Source organism: Lachancea lanzarotensis, scaffold LALA0S03 (assembly GCF_000938715.1).
Source record: "Lachancea lanzarotensis genome assembly LALA0, scaffold LALA0S03, whole genome shotgun sequence".
NCBI classification, from domain to species: Eukaryota; Fungi; Ascomycota; class Saccharomycetes; order Saccharomycetales; family Saccharomycetaceae; genus Lachancea; species Lachancea lanzarotensis.
In genome coordinates, this window is record NW_019212881.1 from 378353 (window position 1) to 397433 (window position 19081).

General features: G+C 42.6%; 6 protein-coding genes across 6 annotated transcripts; 3 read left to right on the forward strand and 3 right to left on the reverse strand.

Moving 5' to 3' along the window:
- Positions 1 to 17: 17 nt before the first annotated feature.
- Positions 18 to 1436, reverse strand: QRI1 (LALA0S03e04258g1_1; the record flags this gene model as incomplete). The annotated part of the gene is made up of 1 exon (XM_022773241.1): positions 18 to 1436. The coding sequence occupies one exon, from the start codon at positions 1434 to 1436 to the stop codon at positions 18 to 20; it is 1419 nt and encodes a 472-aa protein (XP_022627735.1).
- A 2057-nt stretch (positions 1437 to 3493) lies between these two features.
- DNF3 (LALA0S03e04280g1_1) lies at positions 3494 to 8338 on the forward strand (the record flags this gene model as incomplete). The annotated part of the gene is made up of 1 exon (XM_022773242.1): positions 3494 to 8338. The coding sequence occupies one exon, from the start codon at positions 3494 to 3496 to the stop codon at positions 8336 to 8338; it is 4845 nt and encodes a 1614-aa protein (XP_022627736.1).
- A 280-nt stretch (positions 8339 to 8618) lies between these two features.
- On the reverse strand, positions 8619 to 9344 carry HLJ1 (LALA0S03e04302g1_1; the record flags this gene model as incomplete). Its single annotated transcript, XM_022773244.1, has 1 exon — positions 8619 to 9344. One exon carries the CDS (start codon positions 9342 to 9344, stop codon positions 8619 to 8621), a length of 726 nt encoding a protein of 241 aa, XP_022627737.1.
- Positions 9345 to 10684: 1340 nt separating this feature from the next.
- LALA0_S03e04324g (LALA0S03e04324g1_1) lies at positions 10685 to 11800 on the forward strand (the record flags this gene model as incomplete). Its single annotated transcript, XM_022773245.1, has 1 exon — positions 10685 to 11800. The coding sequence occupies one exon, from the start codon at positions 10685 to 10687 to the stop codon at positions 11798 to 11800; it is 1116 nt and encodes a 371-aa protein (XP_022627738.1).
- A 2295-nt stretch (positions 11801 to 14095) lies between these two features.
- POL3 (LALA0S03e04346g1_1) lies at positions 14096 to 17383 on the forward strand (the record flags this gene model as incomplete). The annotated part of the gene is made up of 1 exon (XM_022773246.1): positions 14096 to 17383. The coding sequence occupies one exon, from the start codon at positions 14096 to 14098 to the stop codon at positions 17381 to 17383; it is 3288 nt and encodes a 1095-aa protein (XP_022627739.1).
- Positions 17384 to 17434: 51 nt separating this feature from the next.
- Positions 17435 to 19050, reverse strand: DUN1 (LALA0S03e04368g1_1; the record flags this gene model as incomplete). Its single annotated transcript, XM_022773247.1, has 2 exons — positions 17435 to 18937; positions 19030 to 19050. 2 exons carry the CDS (start codon positions 19048 to 19050, stop codon positions 17435 to 17437), a joined length of 1524 nt encoding a protein of 507 aa, XP_022627740.1.
- Between the last annotated feature and the right edge of the window lie 31 nt (positions 19051 to 19081).

Consider the following 19081-nt stretch of genomic DNA (forward strand, 5'->3'; position numbering starts at 1 on the left):
TATGCTATAATAGACGTTTAATGCAAAATAGAAATAGGCTCATCGAACTTTTTCCCCTTGTATTTCTCCAAGTTTTCACCCCCATAAGTGATTGTGCCAGGGACTTCAAGGAGAGATCGGGAGCTGACCTGGGCCCCAGCAGACTTCAACCATTTGGTACCCAATTCCAAATATGCCGCACGGCTAGTTTCAGGGTTGTCATTGGCGGTGCCCGGTGCATTTTTCAGAGGTGAAAATTCGCTAGTTCTATCCACTTCCATACATCCAAACCTGTTCATGGGCACATAGGGGAAAACGTCAAAAATGAATTGTTCTAGCTTGATACCGTTCGGCTGCGTGGGCTTCAGAAACGAGTCTGTTTGGTTGTCGTACACCGGAATTTTTTTCTTTGCGATATGGTATGGCATCGAGCAGCACCACTCGTCCAGTTCACGCTGCAAAATATCAACAGAGTAATAGTGGTTCACTATATTGGCTGCTCTCAAGCTGAGAAGACCATCATCATCTGTAGCCTCTGCATTTTCTTTCGAGATTTCGGAGTACTCAGCAACACAAGGTGCTCCTCCTCTACTAGCAATCAAACCCACGGACTCAGATGCGTCTCTTTTGCGAACCGACTTCGTGGCCACATCGAATCCCCTGTTGAGAGCAAAGCCGATGAACACAGGATCAGCCGGTTTCACCAACACGTTGTCAACGCAGTACATATGAACATGCTTGATTTTTTTTTCCACGAGGTCCTGTAGAATTCCGTTATCTTTTATAGCGCGATACAAACCACCGTTACCATCTGGAGATTCGACCAGCTGTGTTGGAGATTCCAGCAACAAATGCTTGCCTTCTAGATCAAAAGCTGGTAGTGTTCCCTGGTTGAAAAAAATAACCTGGTCCTTAGAAAGCCCAAAATAGTTGTTTTCGCGGAAAAACTGTTCTGTTGGGTTTCTGGTTGGCTTAGAAGTCATGATATACCACGGAATAGGGCTGGGACTTTTAGAAATGCTCTGTAAACGCGAAAGCTTCTCCGCTTGAATTTGGAAGAGGGATTTTCCCGAAGGCAAACCTATGTCGTAGCAGCCTTTTGGTTGGGAAGAACCTAATCTTGTTCCTTGACCCCCAGCCATCAAAATGACAGCAACGCGGCCATTGGACAATTCTTGCAGACCGATTTCACGATATTTCTGCTCCAGATCAGGACGTCCCACGGAAGACTCATAAGAAGTACTTGGTAATGGCACAATTGGATCAGTATCATTTGAGTTTTCAGAGCTCAACTCGATTGCCTTTTGACAGTTTTGCAGAAGCGTTTTTGGGTCATTTTTAGTCGCAATCTCTTCCAAATTTAGCTCAAATTTCTGCTTTTCAGCATTGTTCAAAGAATTTAAATGTTTGAATAGAGCAGACTGGCCATTGGCCTCGTAAAGCTCCTGGATGCCCATTGTTTGGTGACTTTTGGCTGTAGTAGATCCAAGGTTGAAGTTCAAGAGTATGTGCTATTTTTGTAAATTAACGGTAACATATTAAAATACGGAATATTACATAATCCAAAATATCTGATGACAGTTTAAAACAAAGTGATGATGAATATGGGGAGAAAGAGCGAGCACAGCGATAGAGCAATGATCGCTTTTAATTCTGATCAAAATTGTTGCAGCTATTGGCATGAGATGTGCCATATTATCCTTTCGCTGATTTACTGACACATGCCACGTGACTGAATATACAGGATACAGTTACAGTTGTAAGTATCAAAGGTCGTGCCCATGGGAAATTCAGATATAGAATGGTATTGAATTTGGATCTTTGGTGCTTATCTGACAGTTGCTATCAACTCTTTAATTCGAGCTTTTGTGTCAGGAGGATATCTTATTACGAGTAAGAAAGCATCAATTTCATGACGCTGGAGCCCTCACTAGTTGAAATCCCAAAAGTCAGTCATTAGTTTACCATTTAGGTTGACATACATTTCAAAAAATTGTTTACTCCGCCCGTTTAAATGAGTATTGTCTACGCTTTCTCTGTCTAATGTCGACGACACGATAATGATTATTTTTATTGGAAATTCAGGCTATAGTTCAGGTAGGGGCCATTTCGTCAAAATTTCCCAAAATAAAAGGCGCAAACTATAGAAGACCAAATCCAAGCTCGGTTTTTACTATATGAGAGAAGAACTGCTTTTTTTTGGCAGTTGTTTAAGTTTCGATGTGCTAGTCTGTCGTTGGAAGAGTTTTCGAAGATGACAATTCCTGTCAATGCGAGTCAAATTAGGAACTGTAAAAGAAAGACTTCCTAATCTAAAACTCACTTTGCAACTGCTGCAGTATCTCCACTTCTATTTACGCAGCGGGATTATCTCTCGCCTCTTTTCCATAGGATGTTAATCGATGGCTTTCAAAACGGCTCAATAGATGAACAGAACATGAATACATTACAATTCATTACACGCAACCGCTTCCTCGAACACTCAACCCAAAACTCACCTATTGAACCGCACCGGTTTGCTCGAACACAGTTTTTACCGTAATAGTAAAGCACCCAGTGGTCGTTTTTTCCTAATATGTCGCTGTAATTTATTGCAAGTAACCGTCGAATTGGTCATCGAGCAGCGATAGAACCATTGGCGGTTAGATAAACCCAGATCGAAGGGGCAAGCGGAGGTGTTGATGCTGAGGAAAGTATCCTCCAGTCAATACACAGAGACTGAATTGGCTGTCACCGCAAATCCGAGGCTTCCCGCTCACCATTATTTTCTGAAAACGACGTGGTACGAGATGTTGGTGGCAAGATTCCTTAACACCTTGATGAGTATGCAATTGAAGGATGATACAGCTAGAGTGGCTCTTTGAATGTGGCTGGCCACAAATTTGCGATTACGCCCTCCAATCATAGATTTTCTGCGGTAAAAGAAGACACACCAAAAGATAAGATGTCTAAAACCCTTTTCCAGAGACTCATGAACGAGAAAACCAAAAAGGTAGGTCTCAAGCTGAGAATCGACTTCACATTGCAAATTTAATTCCTCTGCTAACTTTCAAACGACGCTTTCACGATTCACGAACCACCAATTAAGACAAATCGTCCACCACTTCTACCCAAATTTCTAGGGTTTGTCAACTTTTCAAACACCCAAAAAGTGCAGAGTTCGTAACCTAAGCTAGAGGTAAAATCCTCTGGCAAACTTATCATCTCGTCTTTCACTCGCTAGTGTCACGATTTTGAAAAGTTGAAAAGTGCCGGAAAGTGCTGGAAAGCACTAGCCAAAGAGCTAGGAGTATAACTTTGACCTCTCTTAAGAGCCAGAAGTAATCATGCTACTTCACAGACCCTCACGCCGTTGTTGAAGTTGTTGCTCAGTAGGGCTGCTTAACATCACATGACCTCTATAACAGCATCGGTATCAACATCTACGGCTAGGCTTATATCACAGAAGCTCTCTCTCTCCCATCTTGGGATAAACTGGGTTTGTGAAAGATCAGGTTTTACTCAGCCTTCACCAATGGGTCCAATGAAACGTCAGAGGGCTTTTTCGCTGCGTACTCAATTATTTAATAAGCAGCTACACGACAAATTTCAGCAGGATTACGAGGTAGAAGAAGGACCGGACGAATTTGGTCAAGATTTAGACGATGTTCCTCGCGGCGCTCTCATGGTTGACATAACCAGTCGATTTGTTAATTGGATTCTGCGAAGAAATAGTAACCTGCATACTAAGGCTGGAAGACTGATACCCGTTAGCTTGGATCATTCAGATTCAGTATTTCAGGATCTCACCGGGGCCTACGGAAATAAACTGATTGATGAAAGAAGTCAAAAACCGTACCGCGATAACATCATCACATCATCGCGCTACACAGTATACACTTTTCTGCCGCGACAGCTATTTGCTCAATTCTCCAGATTGGCCAACTCGTATTTTCTTTTAGTCGCAATTCTGCAAATGATCCCAGGCTGGTCCACAACAGGGACTTACACAACTATTATCCCTCTTCTGATATTCATGGGCATTTCCATGTGTCGAGAAGCCTGGGATGATTTTCGTAGACACAAACTCGATCGTGACGAAAACAACAAACCCGTGAAAGTTTTGGTGCAAGATCAAGATGACATTGGAGGCCCATCGACAGGGTCCAATCGCGACCTGAGAAGCTCAGGAAGTATTTATTCCCTACAGCAATGGGAGCAGAGCACCACGTCGACGAGTGCACTGAATGCTGTACCGTCAAATTTTATCGAGGATGGAGGTCTTCTACCTTCCACAGCTACGCCATTCACGAATTGGGATGTGTTGAAACGCTCCTTTGGCGTATCGGTTGTAGAAAAGCAATGGAGGCAACTTCGGGTTGGGGATTATGTGATTTTAAATCAGGACGATTGGGTTCCGGCTGATCTGTTACTTTTGACCTGTGATGGAGAGAACAGCGATTGTTTTGTAGAAACTATGGCGCTGGACGGAGAAACAAACTTGAAAAACAAACAAGCTTTAAGGGAGATTAGCGAGCAGATGGATACGGTTGCCGGTTTGGCCAAATTTAGAGCCAGGATCACCGTAGAGGATCCTAACATCGATTTGCATAATTTTGAAGGTAACCTGGAGTTACTGGATCAACAGAGAAAGGTCACAATAGGCCCTGACAATATCATTTATCGTGGAAGTATTGTAAGAAATACTCAAAATGCCATTGGGATGGTAATTTTCACAGGAGAGGAAACCAAAATTCGCATGAATGCCATAAAAAATCCAAGAATCAAAGCACCAAAACTTCAGAAGGCTATCAACATGATTGTTTTGTTTATGGTTTTGGTTGTTGCTTTGATGGCACTGCTATCGTTTTTGGCTCAAAGAATCTTGAAAAAAAGGTGGATTGACAATAACGATGCCTGGTATTTGTTTCAGCAAGATGCTGGTGCTGCTCCAACCGTGATGTCATTCATTATCATGTACAACACGTTGATCCCATTGTCTTTATATGTCACGATGGAAATTATCAAAGCGATGCAGAGCAAATTAATGGAATGGGACATAGACATGTATCATGCTCCATCCAACACTCCATGCGAGTCCCGTACAGCAACAATTCTCGAAGAGCTGGGCCAAGTATCGTACATTTTCAGTGATAAGACAGGAACTCTTACCGACAACAAAATGATCTTCAGAGCGCTCTCGATTTGTGGTACATCATGGGTACACGACATAGATCAGACAATCAACACAATGAGAACTACCGAGTCTAATGAAAGCGGTAACATTGACGTTGTTTCCGTTGACGACAAAAGCTTTCTCAAGAATTTTTCAGCCAAGACCGACGTTTCTAGGAAAACATCAATAGAGTACAAGGGCAACAGTTCAGCTACTTATACAGGCAGACCAAGTATGGCATCTCGTATTCAAATGGAAGAGGAAAGACGATCTAGCGGTATAGTTGGAGTCGATTCAAGCATCAAGAAGCGGCCTGCAGCAAATGACGAGTTGAGATCTTCTCATGAGCTTATACAATACATCCAGCGCCACCCTCACACATATTACAGCGAAAAAGCCAAGTTTTTTATCATGGCATTAGCCCTCTGTCACTCTTGTTTACCGCGAAAAGCGTCCGATGCAGATGAGGAAGATACCGTCGAGTATCAAGCATCTTCTCCAGACGAGTTAGCACTGGTCACTGCAGCTAGGGATATGGGTTATGCGGTTTTGAATCGTAATGGCACTGTTTTAACGATCAAATCGTACCCGTCTGGATTTGAAGGCAATCCTGTAATAGAGGATTATGAAATTTTGCATTTTATCGACTTTACTTCTGACCGCAAAAGAATGTCAGTATTAGTTCGCATGCCACTGGAACCGAATCGAGTACTTTTGATTTGTAAGGGTGCTGACAATGTGATTCTCGAACGCCTTCACAACAGCAATCTTGCAAGCCAGAAAATTTCGGAGCTGCAGGAATCTACTAATGAGAGAAAGACTGCAGAAGCAGATCTCATTTTGAAACAAAGACAATCCTTGGAATTGGCGGCCCAAGCCAGACCCAAAACATCTCTTAGGCGAAAGTCATCCCAAAGACAAAGTGTCAGGGTATCTCTTCAAGCGGCAAGAAAGAGTCTGTCTATAAAGAGTCTATCCAGAAAAAGCATGGGCGGCGGTGATCCAGAGGTTCAAATAAATTCTATTGATGAATTCTTGAATGACGTCGAACGAGCTGACAATGAGGTGCATGACATTTACTTCAAAAGTCGCAAGTCGCTCCAAAAGCAACAGAAGGAGCGCTACAATCCTACTATCCAGAACTCAGCGGGATCTGGATCTACCGACTTATCTTCCGAATTTTTAGCCGCGACTCCGCCTGATGTTACTCGAGACTTGAGTGATTTTGATCTTGAATCTTATATTGGCGACGAAACATTACTAAAAAACGAAGGTTATGTTCTGGAGCGGTCGTTACAAGCAATTGATGAGTTTTCAACAAATGGACTCAGAACCCTTCTCTACAGCTACAAGTGGATTGATGCCGAGACTTACGAAAAGTGGGCTGATGAATATAATGCAGCGAAAACGTCTTTAGAGCGAAGGAAGGAGAAAATGCAGTCTGTTGGCGAAACTGTAGAAACTTCAATGAATTTACTGGGTGTAACCGCTATTGAGGACAAATTGCAAGAAGGTGTTGCCGATGCTATCAACAAGATAAGAAGAGCTGGCATCAAAATGTGGATGCTGACTGGTGATAAGCGTGAAACAGCGATTAATATCGGCTATTCCTGCAATTTGATTCACGATTATTCGACAGTGGTTATTCTGTCAGCTGAGGATGAAAACATGTCTTCTAAGCTGACCGCTTTAACTCAAGAGATCGAGAGAGGAAATGTCGCCCATTGTGTTGTAGTAATTGATGGCTCAACATTGGCCACATTCGAGACGAACCCTATTTTGATGTCTGTATTTGTGGAGCTCTGCACCAAGACTGATTCGGTCATTTGTTGTAGGGCATCACCATCGCAAAAAGCCTTGATGGTTTCCAACATTAGAAAGACCGATAAGAATTTAGTGACTTTAGCAATTGGTGATGGGGCAAATGATATTGCCATGATCCAATCGGCCGACATTGGTGTTGGAATTGCTGGGAAAGAGGGGCTTCAGGCGTCTAGGTCATCGGACTATTCGATTGGTCAGTTCAGATTTCTTCTCAAGCTATTACTCGTGCACGGCCGTTACAATTATGTTCGCACTTCGAAATTTGTTCTTTGTACGTTTTACAAAGAGCTTCTCTTTTACATCACTCAAATGATCTATCAGAGACACACCCTGTTTTCTGGTACATCATTATATGAGCCCTGGTCTCTTTCAATGTTCAACACACTTTTCACATCGCTCCCTGTTTTATGCATAGGGATGTTTGAAAAGGATCTCAAGCCAATGACCTTGTTGGCTATCCCAGAGCTATACTCATCTGGTCGTTTGTCGGAAAGTTTCAACCTGAAAGTATTTCTGTTTTGGATGTTCGAGGCGGCATTGAACTCGGTGGTTATCTCGTTTCTCAATTGGAAGATCTGGGCGGTATCTTCGCTCTCGGACAATACGATTTACCCCATCGGTGTCATCAATTTCACCGCGATTGTAGCGCTCGTAAACGTCAAGTGTCAGCTACTGGAAACTCACAATCGAAACTTTCTGGCTCTTGGCTCTTTGATAATCTCCGTTGGGGGTTGGCTAGTGTGGTTATGTTTACTGCCAGGTATTTACTCACAAGACGGGCCTTACGATGTCTTGGTTGGGCTATACCACCAATTTGGCGACGACGCAACCTTTTGGTGCTCGTGCCTCGTTTTGATTTTGCTTCCTTTGATACTTGATATTGTCATAAAGGCTCTTAAAATCATGGTCAAGCCTTCCAACTCCGAAGTCTTCATGGAATTAGAGCAAAAGGATGACGTGCGCAAGAAATTGGAAATCAAAGCATTCAACGAACTGAAACAAGGCTGGACTTGGGACAGGGACCCTAGCACACTTTCTAGATACACAGATAAAGTTTTGCATCGGCACGAAGGCGTTATTGATTCCGATACCAGTGACGGGCCGAGATCGAGAAAAAACACAATCCCTGGTAATAGTAAGACGTTAGCAGGTACATTGGGAAAAGTCGGCGCACGGAATGGTCCTAAATACGATAGCGAGGAGTATGAGGTGCTACCAAGTGGTAAAGTGATAAAGCGGCATAAACCTGACTCAGATCAAAATAGCGGCCCCGGGGCTTTAAGCCAAAAGATCAGCAAGAAGCTGAGGTTCAAGATCAAAAGACAAGAAGATGAAGACGTGGATGCTATTATCGCGGAACGTCTCAGAGATCTAGAATAAGCACATGCTTTTAGAGGAAGTAGAGTCACAGCTTCTACACTTTGCCATCTTTTTTGGCGAAAAAAACTTCAGCGATCATGGCTATTGTAACATTTTACATCATATACACATTTAGTATATCAAACAGGATGCATTTATTATCATTAAACATTTATTATACACGTATGAGGGAAAAATCCTATTTTGAATTTCAATGGGGTCTCTCGAGTTGAGTGAAAGTTCTTATTCCTCGAAATTAGAGACCAGACATTCAAAGGTGCCGAAGAAAAATCAGTTTTTGTTAGCCACCAAAAAGGAATCTCTCTAACATCGGTAAAAACAGAATCACCAAAATAGGTATGAGTATTCTCATTATTTGCTGCACTTCACGTTGTTCCTCCTGTTGTTGCTGCTGGGCATCTTGAGCGCCTCCAGGCGACGCTCGAGCTCTTGGCCCGCCATTAGTATAAACTTTGAAACCGTTGGGTCCGCCAAAAGTGAATGTAGTTCCACCGTGGCCACCGAAGGGTCCATCAAAGGGTCCACCACCACCAAATGGTGCACCTCCAAAAGCGCTGTTGAAAGGGTGTCCGCCGCCTGCGGCTCGCGAATTAAACAGAAAATCAAAAATGTCGGGAGGAGGCCCATTCTGTTGGGCTCTTCTGAAAAACATGCCATCTGGTGAAAAGGAGGAAGAAGAGGAGGATCCGCTGGCAAACCCGCTGCTTGACGGATCGCGTGCTCCTCTGTCGTCTGGGTCTCTACCAATTTGATCGTAAATACGCCTTTTGGAAATGTCACTCAAAACTTCAAAAGCTCTATTGATGCGTTTGAAAGCTTCACTTGCCCGTGGATGTTTATTCTTGTCTGGGTGTAATTTCACGGCCAGTTTTCTGTACGCCTTTTTGATCTCGATATCGGACGCTGTTCTTTCAACAGAAAGCACTTCGTAAAACGCATGGTTGTTTTTACCCACAATCGACTTCGTGAGAACCTCTTGCTCTTTCGTATACCCTTCGTCAGTCATTATACCAAGAATTCAGCTTGGATGTGTGCGTCTCCTATTATTCGTGTATCGTTTTTGTATAAACCTAGTGTTCTTCTTTCTTTAGTTGTCAAACGAAACTTTGACCTCGTTGGAACAATGAGTGAACAATGGCTGAACGATTGACCTGATGATTTTCTTGATGAAAACTCAGCTTTTCAGGGTAGTTCAAAAAAGTGGAAAAACCCAACAAGCCATAAAAATGGTAGTACGCTTTGGAAGGTAAGTCCGTACGTAAATCAAACGATTTCTAGCAGGAGTTACTGGCTTGATTCTGGTGATTTTTCAGTTCTTCATGTAGTGCGTGTTCAATCAGGTTTTTAGACTTTATTAGCTAATTTCAAGGTCGTTTTGTACGACAACGACACACTGCGATCAAAATGATAGAACAAGAGAGTTGAACTTTGAAGGAAAGTGAGATGGCACTTGAGTTGCAAGGTTTATTAGGGAGAGACATGAATTGGGAATTATCAGGTTTGTATTCTCTTCTTTTTTCCGTCGATGAAAAAATGAGAGTAGAGGAAGTGTGTTTTAAAACAAAGTTCATGGGACATTGAAACACATTTGAAATGGTTGGTTGAGTGAAGAGTAGGCTTATCCGTGACTCCCAATTATCCCCACAGTGCTCTTTCTTTTCTGATTTGGGTTTGGTGTTGCTGGTGTCTTTCGACGTTTTCTGGACGATGACATTATTACAGAAAATGACCGATGTGTGTTGAGGGAAACAACGGTAGGAGCAGAGACAAAAGGAAACCGTGGGTTTAAAATGTTAGAATGATGAGAATTGTGAAAATATGGGTTTGAACGTGATGGGTGGCTCAAAACTGAGTTCTTCAGATGTGTAAGGATTCTCTAAAACCAAAACCCACGTGACTAGTGTCAGCGACACATCAATATATAATGATGACAGTCTGGATTTTAGTAACAATGCCATATCGTTCGGTTAGAGCGCCTAAAAAGCTTGCAAAACTCTTGATAAAAGTAGTACTGCCCCTGATACCCAAGATAAAAGTGGTTTACAGACTTGTAGGTCACTCCTCTAACGCCTGGCGTCAGATCTACTGTACAATCCTCGAGATCACGTGACGATATGTTTGGAAACATGGGAATGCACGAATAGCCAAGAGATCTAAACGAACGGATGTTGGTACCAATCACCCAGACTGCACCTAAGTACGGACAGACTGATGGTATCTTACACCCCTTTCTCTTCTTTTGTGGAGCAAGGTAGGTTTTCAAGAATCATACAAAAGTGCTCAAGAATATCATATACTCAACGCACTACGAAAAGGTACGTTTTTAGATCATAGGAAACTAAGACTATGAATCAAACTCAATTGAAGACCTCCCAAGGGAAAGAGAACGGTTCTACCAAGGCACTCTACAGACTCACTCTATCGGGCAACGACACTCTAGAAATAGAGTCTCAAGACGAGTCTCAACTTGGTAGCGCCCCTAAAATCGTTCATGATACCACAGATATCCCAAAAAGCGAAGAGATTCCGAGGGAAACTCAATTAAACTTGTCTGAAGACGATAAACCTTCCATTGTTGAAAGTCTCGAGAAAAGAGCTCCTCTCGGGGCTACTAACACTATGCACGTTGACAATGACTATGACAATGACAATGGTCTTCCTGATAAATACTCTACTTTGAGAAAATGGATTGCCCGTGCCGACGTTCGTGGAGGATCTAATAGTAGTTACAGCTCCCGTATCAACGACTTGGCTAATGGTCCCTTATTTGCTGTCGAAGAAGAGGCAGGATTCTTGCCTCATATTGCCAAAATTAACGATATTTTGATAAATGAAGGCCGTGGATATTTGATCCCCAATCGCAATGGTTATTGTCTTCAAGAACCTACAATTGAGGAGTTATGGCTCATCGATCAACTGATGAACCAATTTGTTAGCTTCTCAGCTTATCCACCAGAAGTGGAAAGACCCGGAGCGAAAGGATCTGGCTATAGAGCCTGGCGACAACTTGCCGGATCAACTTCCGAATCATCGCAAAACGACCTAGGCGATGATTGGAAGGCCTTGAAGTTTGATCTTCGCACCAACCCTTTTGTCTTCGCTAGGGATGTTGAGATCTTACTTGAAAGATCCCTAGAGACTGGATACATGCAACACCCAAGTGAAGCCAAATCTTTTATTATTAAAAGCATCCGGCCTGAAGTTCATGAAAACACATTTCTTGACTTCAATTCAGTCTGTATTGCGCACTCAATGAGTTTAGTTTTAGATGCATTCCGCCAATATGGCTATTATGGCTCCTTTAACAATAGAGCTACGTGGAGAACCGACTATGACTGGAGTCAACTACCCGGCGTAAAACCCAAGGAACCCAAGAGGGATTTTAGTACTAGAGACACCGAGAAAGATCATTTTGGCCGCGACAAACATGGAAGCAAGAAGAACCCAAAAAGGCACCTTTAGAAAGGCTTCAACGGCAAAGGCCTTGACAAAAAGTATGCCACACGACTGTTTTCTCCTACTACTGGATAGTGGTGCTCCTGTTTCTAATTTTGGCAGACCCGTCTGTTATATTAGAAGTGAATGCCCGAAACCCAAAGATGAGGTCTACAGTGCCCGAGCTAATGAGACTCAAAGGGCATAGTGAAACTCGACGAAGAAAAGCAATCAAGCTAAAAGCTTACTCGTCACGCAGTATCTACTGTAACATCATCTCTAAGATCCAACTGAGAAACAATTTCGGATTGTTTCTTAATTTTAATTAACGTTAGATCTGTGATCAGTACGGAGATAGTGCGACTAGCTTGATGAAATTGCAAAATGCGCACAGGCTCTCTCATGACACAGTTGTTAGCTTACAATGAGCCGGAAATCATCAAAACTCAAAAACTTTAAAGCTACTCGGCAAAGAATTGTCATTGGAAGAAATACATCAAAATCTGACCATATAAACTGCAAATACATCGAAAGTTCATTGAGCTGGGATCTTTTTTTGATTAGTGATTACAAGATGTAGTTAGGAGTAACATTGACAAATTCCAGTGTGTGTCTTGATTAGTTTGAAAAGGTGAAAAGCACAACAATAGATCAGACTCAAGAAACAAACATCAGGACGGATACGCAGAATTTGAGTTCCTACCAATGGGACATATGCCATCAGAGACTACTCGCTATCTCACCAGGATCACGAATGAACGAGCACGACACAGATGAATAATTTCTTCACTGCAGAATCTATGCACATTTACTTTTAAAACCTTATTGCACAAACGTATCGTATAAACGATATCAAGGTTGAAGCGTGTCTTGGATAGAGGTGACGCATACACTAATAACTCAATTCGGATCACAAATCAAAAAATGGAACGAAATTCTAACGACCTCCAGTCGGAGATTCTGCTTCAAATTACTTAGCCGAGAGATTCATTTTTTACTCTGATGAAAGACTGTTGTACGCTCCTGAAGTGCCTGAATCTCTGTTTGCCTAGCGTCAGATCAATGACGAAGTGCTCACATACACGTGACATGATGACAGCGACGGAGTTGACGAGATAGTCAAGAATCTGGAGCGACTACAAGTTGCTCCAGATCTAATGAAAATAACGCCAACTTTATCGGGTGCTGCAATTTGCGCTGATGATATTACATTTGCAAGAATCCATTGACGTAATTGCGCCCGAAATTCTTCCCAAAAATTGTATAAGAAGGGCTACTTTATCCAGCCTACATCTCATCTCGCTTATGCTTACTAAAACACGAAAAAATAACTCTCAACTCAATAGAATGATAGCTAACACATGATAGTAATGGAAAAGATCACCAAAGGTATGAGACGTTTATCGTGAAAACGGCCATCAGAGACAGAGCCTCACAGCGAGTATAACATCTTGAACGTCACATCCCGTCTCTCGAAGCCAAAAGCCATATCGCCTAGACTCTGGTGAATATGCCAATCCAAATCGCACTCCAACGATTCTTTCCAAACTTAGATCACTCTGTACTATTCTGTCATTTTTCGGTGAGGTCTTAGCTACGATACAACTTTTGACGTACAATCACTAGGAAAAGCGTACAGCGTGAATGAAAGTTACGAGAATTTAACCACTGAGTCATCATCCACTACTGTGCAATTTCGAATGATTTCGATAAATACTGGTAGTGGCAACAAGATCGATTTATCTGACGAAATTCGATGCTCATCAAAAAATGGCGGAACAGCGCTATTAAAAGCTTTACCAGGTACTTTCAATAGTTTTCCAAGTCTCTACTTGCTGCCAATATACTTGTAATCGACTATTTATCTCAAAACTAACCGTCTCCACTACCAATGTCACTACAAAATTAACAGTGCATCTTCTAGTGCAAAAAACCGTATTTTAACACTCAAACAAGTAGAAAAATGGCCTACAATCCTACATCAACTAGGGATAGCTCACCCCATCCAGACAAAACTACTTCCTCATCCCCAATATCGACTAAACTCATCATCTCGTGACGATATCCTATTCTACAGAAAACACTCCTCCAGAATCTGTTCCAGACTTCTCACAACTTTGCGAACTCCGTGAAAATCAATCCTCATAAGTAATTCAACTTAAACAGATCCAGACTCTATAATTCCTCTAACAAATATCTGTCTCGACTTACTGACGCGTCTTTATAGGAATAAAGACGCGTTATTGAAAATAGTAATTGGAAAGTCATCTCATCTCATTCAATTGCAAAAGACAGAAAGATTCAGCACGAAGGCAGCTGAAAATGAGCACTAATGGGCTTAAAAGACCAGGGGAAGCTGAGTCGCGCGATTCAGAAGTTTTGGAGAAACGTCTCAAGCCACAATCCTTTGATCACAGCGCATTAAGTGAGCCTGTTTCGGGCATCGAGATTATTCCAACAGACAAGTTCAACAAGCAACAAACGCAAGGTTTCATTCCAAAAGGTGTAGTCAATGGATCCCAATCCGTAAATCCATCTGCATTCGAGCAGGAGCTTTTGCATATGGACCACGATGCTGTAGTGGCTCAAGAACACGGTCATGAAACAGCGTGGGCTCGTAAACCTTTGCCAAAAGATTTTTCGTCTCAAACGCACGCTATTTCGTTCCAGCAACTTGATGCCGAACAGTGTCTTTTGCCCGGTGTCAAAGTCAACAATACGTCCCACGCAGTTCGGTTTTTCGGAGTTACTGACGAAGGCCACTCGGTGCTTTGCAGTGTTACCGGATTCAGACATTACCTTTACGTTCCAGCACCTGCTGGGTTTACAGAAAGAGATATCGACGCTTTTCAAAATTATCTGAACAGCTCCTACGATTACGTTGTGGATGAAATAGAGATTACGATGCGTCAGTCCATTTGGGGTTACTCGGGAACAGCTAAGCTGCCGTTTCTAAAAATTTACGCAACAAACCCTGCCGGTATAAATAAGATAAGAACCGGGTTTGAGCGTGGTCATATTTCATACAATGATACTTGGTTTTCAGGCGGTGCATCAACGTACGACAACATTGCATTTCCATTAAGGGTCATGATAGATTGCGGCATCACAGGAATGTCTTGGATAACTCTGCCGGAAAAGAAATACAATCTGGTTGCAGAGCGGGAAAAAGTTAGTACATGCCAACTGGAAGTGATGGTAAATTATAAAGATCTGATTGCTCGGCCTGCTGATGGCGAATGGTCGCTCTCTGCTCCGCTCAGAATTCTTTCCTTTGATATTGAGTGTTCCGGAAGAGTGGGGGTATTTCCAGAAGCTGAAATCGATCCTGTTATCCAAATTGCGAATGTTGTGAGTATTGCTGGGGCATCCAAATCATTTGTTCGAAATGTATTCACTGTCAATACCTGTTCACCCATTACAGGATCTCAAATTTTCGATCATACCACTGAGAATGAAATGCTCAAACAGTGGCGTAAGTTTGTGGTAGAAGTTGACCCAGATGTCATTGTTGGTTACAACACCACAAATTTCGATCTACCTTATCTGCTGGGCCGTGGCCGGGCGCTCAAGATTGAAGAATTTCCTTATTTTGGAAGGTTGAAAACTGTCAAACAAGAAGTGAAAGAGGCAGTGTTCTCGTCAAAAGCATACGGCACTCGCGAGTCGAAAATCATCAATATAGATGGTCGGCTGCAACTCGATTTGCTGCAATTCGTCCAGCGTGAATACAAGCTGAGATCCTACACTTTGAACGCAGTCTCTGCTCATTTTCTTGGCGAACAAAAAGAGGATGTTCACCACAGTATTATCAGTACGCTCCAAAATGGGGATTCAGAGACGAGGCGACGTTTAGCAGTTTACTGCTTGAAGGATGCGTTTTTACCACTTCGACTTCTAGAGAAACTAATGGCTTTGGTTAATTACACCGAGATGGCTCGTGTTACAGGTGTACCGTTCTCATACTTGCTGGCGCGTGGCCAGCAAATTAAAGTTGTGTCCCAGTTGTTTCGGAAGTGTTTGCAAATCGACACGGTTATCCCAAATATGCAGTCGCAGGGCTCCGATGAACAATATGAGGGTGCTACGGTCATCGAGCCAATCAGAGGATATTACGATGTACCAGTTGCTACGTTAGATTTCAACTCTCTTTATCCCAGTATCATGATGGCTCACAATCTTTGCTACACAACGCTGTGCGACAAAGCTACGGTTGAAAAGTTGAACTTGGTGAAAGACGAAGACTTTATTGTAACTCCCAATAATGATTATTTCGTAACTGCTAAACTGCGCCGAGGAATCCTACCAGAAATTTTGCATGAGCTGATTACTGCACGTAAAAGAGCTAAGAAAGATTTAGGCGCCGAGAAAGATCCATTCAAACGTGACGTTTTGAATGGTAGACAACTGGCACTTAAGATCTCTGCCAATTCGGTATACGGGTTTACTGGTGCTACAGTTGGAAAGCTGCCGTGCCTTGCTATTTCTTCTTCCGTAACGTCATTTGGAAGAACCATGATCGAGAGGACAAAGCAAGCGGTGGAGGAAAAGTACTGCATAAAAAACGGGTACGAACATGACGCGGTTGTAGTGTATGGTGATACAGATTCTGTCATGGTCAAATTCGGTACAAGCGATTTGAAAACTGCAATGGATCTCGGTGCCGAGGCAGCCGAATACGTATCAGCCCTATTCAAGAATCCCATAAACTTGGAATTTGAGAAGGCCTACTTTCCATACCTGCTCATCAACAAGAAACGGTACGCGGGCCTATATTGGACCAAACCAGAGAAATATGATAAGCTGGACCAGAAAGGTCTGGCCTCAGTCCGTCGTGACTCCTGTCCATTGGTTTCCATAGTCATGAACAAGGTTTTGAAGAAGATTCTCATTGACCGTAACGTTGACGACGCGTTGAATTTCGTCAAAGAGACTATCGGTGATATTCTTCACAACAGAGCAGATATTTCGAAGTTGATCATTTCAAAAACGTTGGCGCCCAATTACACCAATCCACAACCCCACGCAGTGCTCACCGAGCGCATGATAAAAAGAGATGGTGTTGGACCAAACGTTGGTGACCGTGTCGACTACGTGGTCATTGGAGGAAACGATAAACTTTACAACAGAGCGGAGGATCCGCTATATGTGCTGGAGCACAACATTCAAATCGATTCCAAGTACTATCTGACAAATCAGCTACAAAACCCAATCATTAGCATTATCGCACCGATCATCGGTGAAAAACACGCCAATTCTATGTTTGTCGTGAAATCTATCAAAATCAGTGCCGGCAGCACCAAACAAGGTTTGATGGGATTTGTCAAGAAAGTCCAAACTTGCAAAGGCTGTAAGCGGCCACTGAAGAAAGATGAAGGTCCTCTGTGTCACAATTGCGTCGGCAGATCAGGTGAGTTCTATGTGCGGGCTCTCTTTGACGTGAGAGAGCTTCAGCAAAAGTTCGCACGACTGTGGACGCAATGCCAGCGGTGTTCTGGTAGTTTGCACAATGAAGTTTTATGCTCAAACAAGAACTGCGACATATTTTACATGAGGGTCAAAGCAAAGAAAGAAGTACAAGAAAAGGTCGTTGAATTAAGTAAGTGGTAGATAAAGGGAATTCGTGAGTTTGTAAATGCACTTGTATAGATAGATTTTACGTCATCCTTGAAGACTGGACAATTCTGAATATGTTTTGGGAATCTTATCGAGGGCAACGGCCTGCCGCTGGAGAGGTGCCAATTTTTCCGACTCTGATTCTCGATGTGATTTTGAGAACCAAGGGTGATCAATCGTATTTTGGACGTCAAATCGAAAAGCAGGATTTGCTACAAGTAAGTTCGATATCAAGTGAAGGCAATGATCGTCAATTTCATCCCAATATGGAGAGTAGAAGGCAACTTTTCCCTGCAAAATCTGCTCCTTCATGGAGGGCGGGCTCAACTGCTCACTGAAAGGAGGAAACCCACATAAACACACGTACAAGAGAACACCCGCACTCCACAAATCAACCTTCGAGGTGTAACCAGTCTTTTTAAGTACTTCCGGGGCGACATAAGAAGGGGTTCCGCACAGTGTGTTCGTGAATTGCATCTCACCAATGAATTTTGCTAGGCCAAAATCAGCAATCTTAACTGTTATGTCGATTTCGTCTTCGTCCCAGGGCCCTAGCTGTATTTCCTCTCCATATCTTCGTCTTCTAATGTTTAAAAGTATGTTTTCGGGTTTAATATCTCGGTGAATGATATTTTTGGTGTGAAGATACCTCAACCCGTGAAGGAGCTGTCTGAAAATAGCATTAGTTTCCTCTTGTCCAAGTTTCGTTTTCCTAACAATTCTGTCAAACAGCTCACCATCATTCACCTTTTCCAGAACCAGATACGTCTGCATTTGGGATTTGCTAACAGGCTCAACAAATCTATCAATAAGCTTGACAATATTTTTATGTTGTATGCTCATTAAGATCTTCGTCTCTTCTCTGAACTGTTTCGTCTTTTTCTGGTCGTCATTCTGTTGTGGATGAAATATCTTAACGGCAACTACATCACCGCTGTCTTTGTCAGTTGCCTGCTTCACAATTGCGTAATGGCCTGTCCCCAATTCCTTTCCTATCACGAATCTGTCGAAAAAGGTAGGTCGTCTCATTGACATGGTATTTCTTATGAGGACGTCATGGCTACTTAATGACGGCTTTTTGAACAGGATTTTGGTACTGTTATTTTCTTCGGACGGCACATCAAAAACGTCTACATCCCTTTCTTCCTCTTCTTCCTCGGTGATCAAGTACTTGAATAAAAAGGAGCAGCTTTTTCCGAACACTATTCTATCGCCATTTCGTAGGATATAGTCTTTTTTAACAAGCCTGTTGCCATTCACAAAAGTTCCGTTCCGGCTTCGATCCACGATGTTCACAATCTGTCTGCTACCACCATCAATTTCAACGCTCAAAACAGAGAGTTCACAATGTGTCGTGGAAATATCTGGTTCGGTTAGGGCAATATCGCAATTCCGACTACGCCCGATAGTTGTCACCGGCTTCCCCTGAATAGTAAATTTGCCTTCTCTTCCTGGTATTAGACTTACTAGAACAGCGACAGAAGTTGGGGTACTATCATTGCCTTGGAATCGCTTCTTCTCAGCATCCTCAGCATCACTTGAAGTTAGCTGCATTTTAATGTCAAGTTAGTTACCAATGGTCCATTTAGCCTGAATAGTTCACTGAATTTGATCAAAGGATTCTTCTGATGATCACATACCCGCTTTAAAGAGCTAGTCATGGCCTAGTGAGGATGATATTGGCGTATTTGT